Below are 15,820 nucleotides of genomic sequence, written 5' to 3' on the forward strand. Positions count from 1 at the left end.
TGCCGAGGGAAAGTGTTTCCTCTCTATGTCATTTAGAAACAGATAAAAATGATATAATTAGATCTGAAAACAAAGGTTGAGTAAAAATGTACAAGAACAGGAACTAGCCCAGCTTTCACTTCATGAAAATGGTCAGACTAGTATTTGAACCTGGGTCATCTTGAAAGTTACTCCAGGATTTTATCCGTGCCCTACCTTTTCCTCATGTAAGTCGATACTAGCTGACTATTATTGCCGTTCTTTTATGAAATTAGTGTTTGATTCTCGAATGTTACACTTACATTTTAACACTAACTTACATCGCAGGTGACAAGCTTAATCAAATATGTTTCATATTAATGTTTACGGATAACTGATGAAATGTACAAGCAGTGAACAGGGATGGATTAAGCTGTATGCGAAAATGGCGGTTGACAAGAGTCCCGAATACCCAAAGGGCCTTTTGCTGAGCCCGATAGTTTCCAAGTAGACCTAGTTAAAAACAGAACAGGAAATGTAATTTTTAATTGGATTAAACAATATATTTTAAATGTATAGATTCATAACCGAAAATATGTTCTACTGAATGGGGTGCCTGCGATCCACTTATGAAAATGTACAAAAATTGTATGCATTTTCTTTCCGAAACCCAAACACTGGCGACAGATTCTCTGCACGCAGAATCTACATTTTATATCGCCTTCTTGTTGCCAGAACCGGCTAGCCCAAACCTTCAAGGCTTCTCCCAACACCCATATTCTTAGAAACGGGACAATGGTCACCTGGTGAAGGGACGGCACCAGCCAAGCCCCTGCTCCCCAGATGATGTATTAGGAGCAGGTAGCTGGGGCTGTGGAAGGGGGGTTACATGCGCGTGGCTACACCTCACGACCTGGCTCGGCAATTCTAGCTCACTATCCCATTGCAACGTGAGCGGTAAGGGAGGAAGAATGAAGAAATGCAAGAAACGAAGAGGATTTCCTTCTTGCAAGAAGGTTACAAAGCGTGGCAAGTACAAAAGGACACAGCAGAAAAGTGCCAGGTAAGTGCAAAGAATGTAAATATTTTGTAATTTTATTCGGCATGACTAAGTATTAGTTTGCTTACTGATATATTGCATGTTACATTAACAGCTTAGGAAGGCATAGATGGAGGGAAAAGGGGTCGCCTAGTTGGATTTGTCACTTTAAACGGAAAATCGCCTTTGCTTTGTTTAAAAATTGTAAAACCTTTATAGACGATGCTGCACTCACGAAATATATTAATCTGATTACAGATATAACCTAACTGGTTAATGCGTACCAAATACCAGAATCTTACATGGTATTTGTTAGCTTGTAAAGGATTGAGTAAGCAGAGTATTATTTATTGACATATGAAAATACAAATAAGAAAAATTTCTGTTTCCAACCAACTGGATTCAATTCATGGAAAATAACATTAACACTATGCATTATATTGAAGCTATACGTTCTTTAGCATTATAATTACAATGTTTTTGGTTATATTTTTCTGTAAACATTGAATGGGGTATTGCATGAATTTCAGTGACAAAACTGACACAATCTGCATGTACAAAGAAGCCGACGTGTAGTTAATTTTTTAACATTTTGGGTTGATTTGATGTAATCACAGTAGTTCTAAATTAGAGCATTTCAAAGCCCGCACGGCGGTTAATCATCGAAATTCTTCAAAAATGACTCGAAATTCCTCAAAATGACTCAAAAATTTTAAAAAAATTCCCATTTTGAGACAAACATTTCCCATTTTGAGAGAAAATATCCCATTTTATTAAAAAAAAATTTAAAAAGGTGACTGTGCCCCATTTAGGCTTCAATTCCCCCGGGAAATTTTCTCTCAAAATGGGAAATTTTTCTCTCAAAATGGGAAATTTTTGAAAATTTTTTTGAGTCGTTTTGAGGAAATGTGAGTCATTTTTGAGGAATTTTGATGAAATTTAACACCAAAATGGCCGCCGTGACGTCACAGTTCGAGGTCATTGATCCTGCTCCTCGCTCCTCGCACCAGGCACCTGTCCCAGTAGCCCCATTTACATACTACGTACAAGGTTATGAATCCAAAATTTTAACTGTGGTTATAACTGAGCCTGTATCCTTTATGTATAAATTATGTGCCAATACGTAGCTCAGGGTTTCGCGAGTGAGTGAGAAGTTGTTTTACGGCCCTTTAACAGCTTAGTTCTTGAGAGCCGATGAGGGGTGATATGACTTGAATATGGAGCGACGCCGGGAATAAAATGCGGGAGAAACAGTAGATCCCCGAGAAAACCCGCCGGCCAACGGCATCGTCCCGGTACGATTCCCACATGCGATAATCTGGGTGACCCCGACGGGAATAGAGCCCGGATCGCCTTGGTGGGAGGCTATCGTCCTGACAACTAGACCAACCGTGACCCCCTTCTCGTTTCGCGTAATCAGAGATATGCTTAAATGTAATAATACACCTCCTTTCCACAACATTAGAAATAAATTACGAACAACAGAAAAAATGCACATAATTATTTCTTTTTTAGTGTAGGGTATGCCAGTTTTCACACTCCCGCTTTATTTTTTTTGCATTTATTAATGCTTTAAAAACTTATTATTAGGTTAGTCTAGTAATTAAAAACAATAAAAAACATTTAATCTTAACCAAATTTTTTCCAATGAGAAAGAGAAAGCCGTGTTTAAAATAGTTACTTTTATATTATGTATTTTACGTTTAGCATTCCTGCGAAAAAATAAATTTAATTTCTTGCAACTAGAAATAATTTTGCTATAATGTGACAAATCGCTCAAGGACGTCCAAAAAGGGATTTGTTTTTTGGAACTTTCAAAGAAAATTAGTATATAACATTAAAAGACGTCCATTTATTAACACAGACTTGTTAACTATCGTCACATTTGTTTTTTTCTTTTATTTACAAGAATATCATTCATGAACTGATCTTTTTAAATGAAACCAAAACATTTTGGCTTTCTGTAACACGCCATTATTGGGCGAATACAAACTTATCACTTTAATATTTTTCTTTCCACAGTCACGAAAGAAATGCTATTCTGCACTCCCAAGAATACACTGAAGTGGAAACCGACGATGCTACAAAACATCCTTCAACTCCTAGGGATGGTGACGTGCATGTGACAGAGCACTTTAGTCATTTTAGCGACGATTTAAAATTTCCTGTTGATCAGCTCATGCGCCTGTAAGTATTAGCCACGCAAGTAATCACATAAACTTTCAAATGTGAAAATTTTTGTCACGCTATAGAGCATCCCACTCTTAGATTGCAGTGTGGAAGTAAATGGGAGCATTCTCTCTCTCTCTAACACACGCCAACTGCCGTTAGCGCTGTCCTTGTTTATTCGTGCGTTGTTGCCAAATATCATACGAAAAAAAAAATTAATTTTTCGGACCAAGCTTTTTTGCATATTGTACAGCATCGAAATACGCATCAGCCAATGCATATTTTGCATACTTAATAACATTTCAAGTGTCCGAAAAAATTAAAAAACCTAACTTCTTCATTGCGAACTGTTCCGAAGTATTCCAAAATGTTTCACATCAATAAAAAGGTAACCTACAGATATATTTAGTCCAGATTTTTTTCGTTGATAAATTCATGTCTTAGGACGCCACCGAACAAATTTCGAAACAAAAACTCTTAATGTTTCAGTTATATAAATTTATTTATATACTGAAATGCATTTACTCACAAACTGAAACATCAAAAAGTTGATCAGCGGCAAAGTTTTTTGCTATTATAGATAGATGGGGGAAGAAAGCGAGAAAGATGTTCCAAATGAATTGAATTTGTTTTTAAAAAAAGAAACAATTCAATTACTCCTACAGTTTCCGTGTCCATAGCTGTTGAAGACGCGTCTTATGAGTGCACGAGCGCGCGGTAAAAGACGTTCGCTCACAAACTGCCGGCCGGCGCAGTGTTAATAAGTCACAGGAAGGTGTGTTTAGATAAGTGGGGTTCAATATTTTAACCTGTATATCATTATTAATAACATTTTTAGGATAATAATCAACTGAATTTATATTCACAAACAATGATATGAATTTGACTTTTACAAAGACATGCTATCACTTTTCAGAAGTTCTACACCCACAAGAAAGAATGGAGACCCAAGTAACGTAGGCGCAACAGGATCTGATGGATCGATATTGTTTGATATGGACACTTGTCAAATAAACGTTATTGAAAGTGCATATACCGAGCCTAGTGCAGCAAACGATTCTTTAGCGAGTCAGGAAGTTTCTCGTTATTTGCTGCCGTAAGTACAACATATTTCTGTATTTTACATATGCTTCTTTATACAGGGCATATTTCAGTTACTATTAGCGAAAAGAAATGTCTACAGTGTCTTGTTTTTGCTACTGTTACTGTAAGGTAATGTCAAATAGCTGTTACATGAGCGAAAACTCTCTTTTGCGTCAAATACATTTCACATACAATGGTGGGTTTATATAATTCATCTTTACGCAAATACATGCTATCATTTTTCAGAAGTTCTACACCCACAAGAAAGAATGGAGACCCAAGTAACGTAGGCGCAACAGGATCTGATGGATCGATATTGTTGGATATGGACACTTGTCAAATAAACGTTATTGAAAGTGCATATACCGAGCCTAGTGCAGCAAACGATCCTTCGCTTACACATGAAGTTCCTCTTTCACCACTGCCGTAAGTAGAGAACGTGTTACTGCGTTTAATTTTTCTGGTTGTTGATAAGTATAAATCTCTAACAAGAGAGATTTAAAATATTGCAATGGAGCAGTATTTCATTCTATTTAATTAAGTTTTATATAAGAGTTTGATAATTGTGGTACAATTAACTCTTGTAGAAACATATCATTTGCTCAAATAGATGTGTGAAACATGCCTCGTGGGCCTATGCTGCTTGAATATTTTTGTTTCCAAAATTATTATTAATTGGTAAATAAACATTAATGAATATCAATCATTTTTGGCATTTCCGGAACAAATTCTGGAATACCATGCGCTTATATTATGTCGAACTATGGTCGAATAGAATTTAGGCTACAATGGAAACCATAGTGTAGCCTACTTAAATTTTTCTCCTTGACAACCGTTTCTTGTGAAGTGCTCCGTTTTCGATTGAAATCATTTTATTTTTATAAGTGTTTCCAAAACGAATTTCGGAAAAAGAAGTAGAAACAATGGTTGTATTTTTTTAGTGAATTTTAAATTATTAAAGATAAAGTTGATTTTCTTTAATTTAAGTCTTCCCATGTAGGTTGTAAGAAGCGTTTACTATTTATTATATTAATTGTTAGGGTTTTTTAGTCATTGCATTGTAAAAAATTAAGTGGATTTCGTTGGATTTTGGATATGGTAATCCACAAATATTTATTTGAATTTTTACTTTATAAAATTTTTTTATATTTTCCCATGTTGGTTTTTTTTTTCATATCTTTCCTGGTTTGATAGCACAGAAAAGCAAAGCATTGCATGGTTATTCCGCAATATATAATTTATAACCTGCACTCTTCGAAAACAGTGTAACAATATTTTAGGTATATTTAAATTGCGATTACTCACCACATATTCCCAGCAATATACATGTATACATATTACTATACGTTATAACACATTCACTATGTTGTCATGTGCTTATAACCATACGGTATTATTTCAGAGAACTGTTGATTGAATCACGACATGAAGTGGGGGACAAGGACAGCAACTTGAATAACATTGAAGGAAGGAGAATTTGCGACATACGTCATGTCATTACTAAAGCCAGACAGTTGGAGAAGCACAATTTGGAATGCAAAGCTCGCATTAAAGGATATTTTACTTATACAGGGGAAAAACGCATCGGCTTGAGAAGTGTGTTACATTTCAAGTGTACTTCCTGTGATGCCAGGACATCTATTGATACTGATCCCAGTGACACAGTAAACACTGCAGCAACATGGGGTACAGTAATGAGTGGAAAAGGACATGCAGTAATAGAACAATTATTTTCTCTGATGGAGATTCCACCAGCAAGCAGCTCAACGTTCATGAAAGAAGAACGGGAAATCGGAAAAGTAAGTGCATGTAAAAAAGGTAATGCTAAGAATAGATTACAAGTTGTATCTTGAACATGTCTTGGACATATTCCAAGATCTTGGTAAAACATTACAGAGATGCCAATTTGATGCTTTAGCAATCAAAACACCCATATACCTCAAATATTTTGTTTTAATTAAATTAGGGTCTCGGTTTAAACAGTCAGGACTCTTGCTTACACCACCGTGAACTGAGTTCGACCTCCTACAAAATCAACACATATTTTCGCATACGTGAATCGTGTATGATAATCTTGCTGGCGGTTTTTTTTTTAGTGTGTTACCCATGTTTCTAGGTATTTCTTTCCTGTATTGATCCATTTTGAGGGTTACATTTCATAGGATTTAATATTTTATAACACTTAAGTTTATAATAACGTTTATCTGCAAAAGGGTAAATCAGAAAGAACCCATTTCCTATGTAAGTAATGCTGAAGATGAAATATTCAAATGAATGACTCCAAACAAAGAAATCGTATCGTGTATTAATTATAGCAGTTATATATAATATATAAGACAGTTCTTCTTATTTGTACAATACATTTCATGAACGTTACTTGTTATTCACTTGTATCATAAATAGTTTATGTCATGACAGATGTAAAGGTGATACTGCATCTTATTACAATCAAGTTGTCTTTGCATTACAACTCATAGGGAATTGGATTAAATGCAAAACAAATGAATAATGAAGGGACTTAAGAATTTTTTAGTTTTATTTTGTTACAATTTAACAAAACATATACTGCTAGAAACATGAACTTATTTGTAAAGTACTAAATGACAGTGCTACTACCGATGTCACGCCTGACATTTAAATTCCGTAAAGATAGATGTAGAATAATTAATTTGCTGTCAGTGATTAACAAATATTTGTAACCTATTAAAGTGGTTCAACAATTGGCCGTTTTATATATCTTAACTTCGTATTTCGGCATATTTTTATTAACATATTATTTTCTTTAAACAGGTATGGTTCCAATCGTTGACAGAGGCTATGGAACAAGCTGCAAAAGAAGAGCATCTACATGCCTTAGAAGAAGGTCACGTTGACGACGATGGCATACCTTACATAACTGTTATAGTAGATGGAGGATGGAGCCATCGTTTGTACGGTCACAGCTACAATGCTAAGTCAGGCGTAGCTATAATTATAGGTAAAAAAACAGGTAAAATGTTATTTCTAGGAATTCGGAACAAATATTGCAGTATCTGCTCTTTGAGTGAAAAAAGAAACGAACAACCTACCAAACACATCTGCTACAAAAACTGGTCTAGTTGTTCATCAGCCATGGAGAGTGATATACTAGTGGAAGGTTTCAAAGCCAGCGAAGAAACCCATGGTCTACGGTATTTTAAATACATTGGTGATGGTGATTCCTCTGTCCAAAAGTCTATAGTAGAACGTGTGCCGTATGGTTTGAAAGTTGTCAAAATTGAGTGCACAAACCATCTGCTAAAAAATTTGTACAAACACTTACTGAAGCTCTCCAAAGAAAACTCTGGGAACAAGAAAATTTTAACTCCAGCCAGAATGAAGCACATCCAAAATAGAATACGTCATCTCATAACCGAAGAATCTCGGAAAGATTGTCCAAGCGTCAGCTCTCTAAAGAATGACATACGAGCTACTATAGAGCATGTTTTTGGAAACCATGGCAACTGCAGAATTCAAAATTGCCCGAAAGCCAACATTACTTCCATCACTGATTTGGACACAGCGCCTGGTAACTTAGCGGCCAGAATTATTTCAATTATAGGAAATCTGGCAGCAAAAAGTGACAGCCTTGTGGAAAATTTGACGAGTAATGCAGCAGAAACTTACATGCATCTTGCAGCAAGATTTAATGATGGCAAACAGAGTTTCTTTGGCAGACGTGGTTCGTTCAATACCAGGTGCTATGGAGCTGGCCTTAGTTTTCAGCACGGTCCCGCGTGGCTCCACACAGTTTGGAAAAAGAAGGTAACCTTTGTGGCATAGCTTTATGTTTCATTGTTTCATTTATGTACAATACTTTTAACAGCATGAGTTAATAATTTTATGTTTTCAGGTTGGAAAAAGTCCAGGCCAATGCGTAAAACGCCTAATAAAAAAAAAACTAAACAAGAAGTCTTCAGCCAGGAAATGTCTCAAGTTTCATCCAAACAAGCAAAGTATTGGGGAAGCTAACAGTAGTATATCCAATCCTCATTATGGTGAAAACTGTCAGTTACCAGATGTCCCAGCGGAGGAAATGAAAAATATGATATCATGCCTGAAAATGCAGCTAACAGTAAATCGCCAGAGGAGAAATGAAATTGAAATTCACACAAGAGGACAGCGCAACAATGACATGTGGTACAGGTATGCGAATAATAGAAAAATATACATCTACGTGCTGCGTTAAACATCATATTTTTCATGTTCTCAGTGCATTTCATTTGCTGCCAAGAAAAATATATGTTTAAAAATTTCTATTTTTAGTTCTGAAACTATTGTACAGCATAAGTAGAACCACGATTATTTCGCGGATTCCTTTCTCTCCATCGTAGACCTGATATGCCTATACGTAATCAAGCCATTTTAGTGTGCTCAATGGTCGACAGTACGTTTCCCATGATTTGACGAGTTGAACGTGATTGGATGAAGACTTCCTCACCTTGTTTGCTACTGGTTTAGCATCGTCAAGGGCGGGTCGTCAGAACTTACATCCAATCATCAACGCGAAGCTGATGTTCATCTACTTCCAGTTTACTTTGGCACTCAAGGAATCCGCGAAATAATAATGGCTCTAAGTATAAGTGAGATAAAAGAACATCGTTAAACTTAGTAATAAAATAATTTCTTTGAACAAAATTCCTTGTTAAAAAAGGTTTCAATTTTAACCATGAAAATGAAGGAAAATGGGAAATTTGGATTATCCTGCCATTCAAAGCTTATTTCGTTACGGTTGTATCTAAATTTACATAAAATTGTAGTAAATGACATGTAAGGACACATTTAAGCTGGAACAAAATATAATATAGTGAAGCAGTTTCATTGCTCATTATATTTAAACAAGCATTTTCCTAACCATATGTATATAACACGGCTAATTAAGTGATTTTGTTTTGGGAAGTGTAGGCTTGCGAATTTAACGTTTCTTGTGTGGGTATTTACAAAGCATCATAAATGTGATTTCACTGATTACATGTCATTCAGTTAATCACTTTTTTATAAAAATATTTCTTTTGGTTATCGTGTTTATTTTTAATTAGTTTAGGGATACTGAATAACAAATTGACATAGAAATACACATTAACAACGGAACTAGAATCAACCAAAAAAAAAACAGATAATTTGTCTCCACACAAGTGAATAGTAATATTGATCGTAAGCAGAGGACACATGTGACTGATTAAGTGTGGAACGTTTTGCAATTGGAATTAGGCGTATGTTGTATAACGTGAATAGTAAAGTTTGTTTTTTAGGGTTTAACAAAACCGCTGAAAGAACTCTGTGTGCAATAATCTATCAACTTCTTAACACGTCATTTTGTCGTGAACAAAATAACATTTCTTCTGAGCACATTCATGTCGGCTTTGAGACAGTCTGGAAAACATTACTTTCTGGTAATGCAGCGCTGCAACGATTACTAGGTGTTTATAGATGATAAATGACGTCTGAAAGTATGACTACGATGGAATACTCATTTCATCTTAGGTAAAGCCGTTTTATAAAGTAGTACACGATCTTCCATTACAACATCTTTAATATTTTCACTCTGGAGAAATGGTACGGGTATAAAGCAGGAAGCGTACTGCAAGAGAGATTAAAAATTATTTTCCTCGAGAAAACGCGGTCACAAAATTCTACTTTAAATTTTCTGATACAGCTAAATTCGATCATAAACAAATGACTCCTTTCAGTTGATGTTGGGATAAAGTAGCGCGAACGGCACACCAAACGCGAAGCGAATATTGTAGCAAACCAATCAGAAGTAGACGCGACGCGACGCGACGGAGTTTCCGATCAGACGAGAATTCTATTCGGTAAATACGCGTCGCGTGTGTTGCGCCTTTCGCGCTATTGTGATTTCAGCATGAAATGTCACGGGTACGTCTGCATTATTTTCAACTTCATAATAATAAACACAATTTACTTTTCCTAAGGTACTTTATTTATATTTAAAGTCTTTGCGTTTCAAAAAGTAATGTAAAGGGGTTAAAACAAAAAATTGTTTACATTTTTTAGGGAAAGAAAAATGAGGCTCACTGCTTCGAACTTCGGTGCTGTCTGTAAGCAACGAACGGCAACAGCAAGCTTAGTAAACAAAATTTTGTATTCTCAACCCACATCTAGTGCCATACAATATGGTATTCTGAACGAAGAGGTCGCCCTGAAGGAGTATGCGACCGCAAATAATGTCCGTGTTTCAAACTGCGGTCTCTTCGTCCATCAAGAAAGAGGTTGGCTGGGTGGATCACCTGATGGCCTTGTTGGCACTGAAGGTATTGTAGAGGTTAAGTGTCCTTACAGAGCGAGGGATCTAACTCCCGCAAAGGCTGCAGAGAACTTGAAGAACCCATCATTTTTCTGTAACCTGGACGCTGAAGGAAATCTTAAACTGAAGCATACACACGACTACCATTATCAGGTCCAGGGGCAGCTCGCAGTTACAAACAGACAGTTTTGTGACTTCGTTGTTTGGACACCTATTGGAATATCCATTGAGCGAATTGAAAGGGACGAAGACTTTTTGCAGGAAATGTTTGGCAAACTTGATTTGTTTTATGATGCATATTTAGCACCAGAGATACTAGATTCCAGGAGGATACGTAATATGCCTATAAGAACTCAACCACCATGTTAACCTGTTTCAAGTTGTTTTGAGTTGTTATTTGTTGTTTTAGTTTGCTAATTAATAAGAACTTTTTATAAAAACAATTAAACCGCCAATAAAACTGAAAAGCAAAAAATAAACCTTTTTTAGTCGGCGCCAAACAATCAATGAACAAAGATCACTAAGGTCCACATGAAATAAATCAAGTCCATGTACTACAACTTTTCAAAGGAATTTCCGTCTTGCAGGAGTGTTATTAATTCACGATAGATTCCAATGTGACTGATAGTATGTAGCCAGCTTCCATCAGTTATTCTAGCGTGGAGATTATTTTTTCCATGTGCTAATATTTTCCTGTACAAAGCGAAGCCATCAGCTGGTTTTACATGAATACCAACTGTGTAAGTTTATGTTGTATTTGATGATTCAAAGTGAGCTTTCACGTCACTATAAATTACAAACCACAAATGCAGTGATACATTCTGAGTGACCAAACTTCTTTTCGAATCCTGTTCCGAAATAAATTCGTGTTACAGCCACTGTGTATAAGAAATTTATTTTTAATTACTTTCTTTTCGGTGTGGAATGTGAATATAAAACAATTCAATGTTTAATATATTGAAAGTTTGAAACGTCGGTATATTAGGTATACGTATCATATGTCGATTTTAAAGATATGAGATATTTTCTATACATCTTTCTTTTCGGATTTTGATGAGGAAAATTATGATTTGTAGCGTTTTAGATAGCTATTAAATAATATACAAAACCTATGATGATATTTATAACACATTTTATTAGACGATAATAATTCCATACCAGGCAGTAATTTTTATTTACATAAATCATCATCACTATTTATAACTTGCTTCTACAACTATTATTCGTATTTATTTGGTTCTTTATGTATGTACGTATATGTATGTATGCATGTGGTATAAATAAAGTTTAATGACAGTATTCTCATATAGAGGTAACCGTGATTAATTTTAAAATTGTGGTGTTATGAATGCGCATGTTTGTAAGTTCTGATTTCTATATTTATATTTAAAATGTTGGTGAAAATAATATCAATAATTATAAAATGTGTTAATTTTGTTTTATTTTTTAACTTAAACCAGTTTTAACATTAGTTCATATGTACGACATGGTTCAGTATGAAAGCAGGAGAGCCTGACTCGAAAGACCGCTCTTTTGTTTTCCTAACCTAAACTAATTTAATCTAATAGTGTGCGGGAGGGGTCTGGGTAGGAAAGGCGAAGTGCGTTTCAGGCCGAAGCCTATATGGCCGTAACCTTGAGACACATAAGGTTCGTTTCTTTCAAACTTGGTGTAGCTACACAGGCTACACAGGCAGACAAATCTGTATATTATCGTTTCTTTCAACCGGATATGACGTCAGAGTCTTCCACATTGTGCATTTGTTTCAACTGTTGTAGCTCTGCCAGTATAAGTTTGTGCTACACAACTTACACCAGCTCTGGATGTGGTGTAGCTGGTGTAGTGTTGTTATGCAGGCGGGCAGTTCGAATTCTTTGGAAATTGATCATTTCTCAGAGAGAGTAAAGCTTGTACTATGATAGTGACGAATAATAGTGGAATATTTTATGTGAAAAAGTAAAGTATGAATATTAGAAATAATTTTTCCATTTCTAAGTGAAAGATAACCTCACTTCTGACTAAGTCAAAATGGCTGCTTCAATAACTTATGCTGTTGCAGAGGATATTGTATTATTTCCACTAATCAAATTGAACCATTCGTTAATTTTTAATTAATTTTATCTGAACTGTAATGAAATTGCGTAACGTGGCTGAAAAAATTAAATTCGGAGAAATTTTATCTTCAATTTTTTTCATACATAACACAAAATTTAAGCACACGTTTCAAAATCATGCAAAATCATTGAATTCATTCAAGCTTTCTCAGTGTAGCTACATTGGTGTGAATATCTGTGCAGCTGCACTACACTACACAGACCGCACCAACCATGGTTGAAAGAAACAAATCTATACCTACCGCATTACTGATACAGTCTTGTTTTTCAGTGGTGAGTAATGTGGACAATCGTTCAACTTCATTTAATAAAAAAAATATTTTATTGATCGTGTCCATATTTATAGCAATTACTGTACAAAATAAAACTGTTCTTCACAATGAGTATTTACATGTCGTTAAGCCATAATATTTTTTATTGTTTTTAGCGCAACATTTGGGAAAATGTGTTTTACATCGACACGGCCTTACGCAACAACTACAAAAATTATTTAAAAAATAAAATATAGACACAATTTGTAGCTACAAAACAAACAATCTGGAACAGCTTGAAAAAACAAAAAAACTTTTTTTTAATAATTACCCCTTTACCAAACTAGCCAAACTTACGAGTACATACATATTTATTCTATGTCTCTTTAGCTAAGTAGGTCAGGGAAATACAAATGGTGAGTAAATTTTCAGTTTATATGTACTTTTTTAGTAGTAAAAATAAGTGACAATTTTTCTAAGTATAGAACATTTTCTGAAAATAATAAGAATATCTCGTTGAATAGAGGCACACATTTAGTAACTTACATGATTTTTATTGATAAAAGTAAAGATTTACGACACCTGAAAAAATTTCGTAGTAGGCCTTACATACGATGAATAAATGCTGTAGTCACCTCTCTCTAGAAACCTTGACCATGCCTTCCCTTCAAGAACCGGTGTGTGCCTGTGTGCTGTGGATGAGAAGACAGGGTTTGTGAGCTTGAGTGACAGGGGATTATCTCTGGAGACAATGGCACTATAGTCCGGTCCGCAGTCCACTCTCGCCTCCTCCTCTCCCCCCCCCCCCCCCCCTCTTCGTTCGTAAGGACCGTGACGTGACGTAGGCGCACGACAAGTTGCCTAACGCTACAGGCGTTTCATTCGTTTAGACGAACGTTAGTGCTGCCATCTACTGGGCCAGAAACAGACCAGAGCTGGCTAGGACTCAACCTTAAAGAGAAATATAAGATATTTGGTTTTTGTGAAACTGCTATGTAATTGACGTTAAGTGTAATCATCTTTAAAAAATATTTTGTTGAATTCTTTTTTCAGCAGTTTAAATCAACCAGTGCCTATATGCATTAGATTTTAAAAATTAGCCTATATTTCACATAGAATGATGAATAACTTCAATTAGTACCTATGACACTATCCTATTTTTCATTAGATAAATATGTAAAAAGTTATCAATTAATTCCAATTCATAATTTCAAAATCTTAAAACTTATGTGGAGTTAACTGTTTTGTGCACTTTTAAGTATTTTGTGTTGTCGAGCCTTCATGTCCTGTTTCTGTATTTTTTGTTTTGTATTTGGATGGTTTTTATTATTGTATTATTTTATTGTGCCACCAAGTCTGGCATACAGCTGAAGTTAGACATGTTAAAATAGTTAAGGTAAATAAGTATTCTAGTTAATGACACGGGAATGCATTTTATTTTTGAAAATTTAAGCTTTGCAGTAAAGCTCTTCTATCATATTTGCATAACTAACATAACTAGCCTGTCACACCATGCATTATTTTAATTTTCAGAACCTGCAACTATTCATAGCTACTTCAGAAGTACTATTTATATGATGGATTTATTTTTTAACTTTGTGTTTCTGTATAAACTTGTGGTGTACTACAGCAGTTAAACCTGTGATACTGTTTTACTCCTAGGTGTCTTAAATGGGTACAGAGAAGTGGCAACGCTTCCCTTTTAAAAATTCCTATAGATGAAATATGTGGAAAACGTTACAAGTGTGGATTACATTTTGACAACAGTCAATACGTCAGCAAATTCCGGAACAGACTGATTCCAAATGCTGTACCATCAATTTTCAGCAATCCTCCTCTTAGTGAAGAGCAATTGAAAGATTTTACAGGTAATAATTTTCCTGATTGTCAGAATTATAGCTTTTATACCTACTCATTAATTGGTGATATAAGTTGAAAGTGTTTTGGTAAATACAGTATTGAATTACAAATATTGCTATTTGTTTCAATGTAATAATATCAATAACAGTTAAAAGTGTAAAATTATGTGTTGATTTAAGTTATTTCAATTAATGAGAATGAAACTATAAGTAAAATATTGTTAAAGAATTTACACTGTAATTGTCAGATGTGCTTGTGTATGTGCTCAGGTTAACATTTTTGTATTTATGTGTTAGCAGCTGTTTCTGGAAAACCTGCATCGATTGAAAATAAGTTCTGCGAAGTATTTCGGCAGTTTTCGTTTTCCCCGGAGGAATGCACTTTACTGCCAACTCTGACGTGTGCTAGGCAGTAAAAATATACTTTTTCTATAATTAAGACTTTTTCTGCCATGCATTGTACCTACATCTTATATAACTATTCTTGAAATTATAAACTAACTTTATAATCATTTCTAATTTGTTATATATTAGAAGTCTCATAAATGTTATGACCAGGCGTTGAGGATTATGGCACATTAGTAACACACCTCGTATTTCAGAGGAGAGTGGTTTCAATACTTATTTTGTTATCTAATTTTAGTATTTATTGTTTTAACGAACAAACCCAAGTAAAACACTGGTATGATTCAGTACAGTATAATATAAGTATGTAGCTCTGTTTTCCTTTTTCAACTACTAATAATTTTGAAGATTACTTTGGTTTGTGATACCATAATAGTACTGATGACAACACCACGATGGCATCAATTATGTCATTACCATCCCGACATTCTTATGGGACAAATGCGGGAATATGTAGGTTTTGGGTAGGGAACTATAAACACACTTTTTTTCACTTTTTTTTTTCTTTTTTAATATATTTTTGTGGTATCGTAAACTAGAATATTATCCCCTCATTCTATACTGTAATGAAATACAGGTACATATTTCATTACCAAAGTAATCAGGTGTAAGAACATTACAGCCTATGGTGGAATCAGGATATTTAGTGGACCCGCCCT

The 15,820-nt window shown here is 35.0% G+C and overlaps 1 protein-coding gene across 1 annotated transcript; it reads left to right on the plus strand.

Moving 5' to 3' along the window:
• Positions 1-946: 946 nt before the first annotated feature.
• Positions 947-10,314, plus strand: LOC134531032 (uncharacterized). Its single transcript, XM_063366524.1, has 5 exons — positions 947-1,021; positions 3,020-3,184; positions 4,083-4,262; positions 4,496-4,675; positions 5,652-10,314. The coding sequence occupies exons 2-5, from the start codon at positions 3,177-3,179 to the stop codon at positions 6,100-6,102; spliced, it is 819 nt and encodes a 272-aa protein (XP_063222594.1). The 5' UTR covers positions 947-1,021; positions 3,020-3,176; the 3' UTR covers positions 6,103-10,314.
• Positions 10,315-15,820: the final 5,506 nt, after the last annotated feature.

This window comes from Bacillus rossius, chromosome 3 (genome assembly GCF_032445375.1).
Source record: "Bacillus rossius redtenbacheri isolate Brsri chromosome 3, Brsri_v3, whole genome shotgun sequence".
Lineage (NCBI taxonomy): Eukaryota > Metazoa > Arthropoda > Insecta > Phasmatodea > Bacillidae > Bacillus > Bacillus rossius.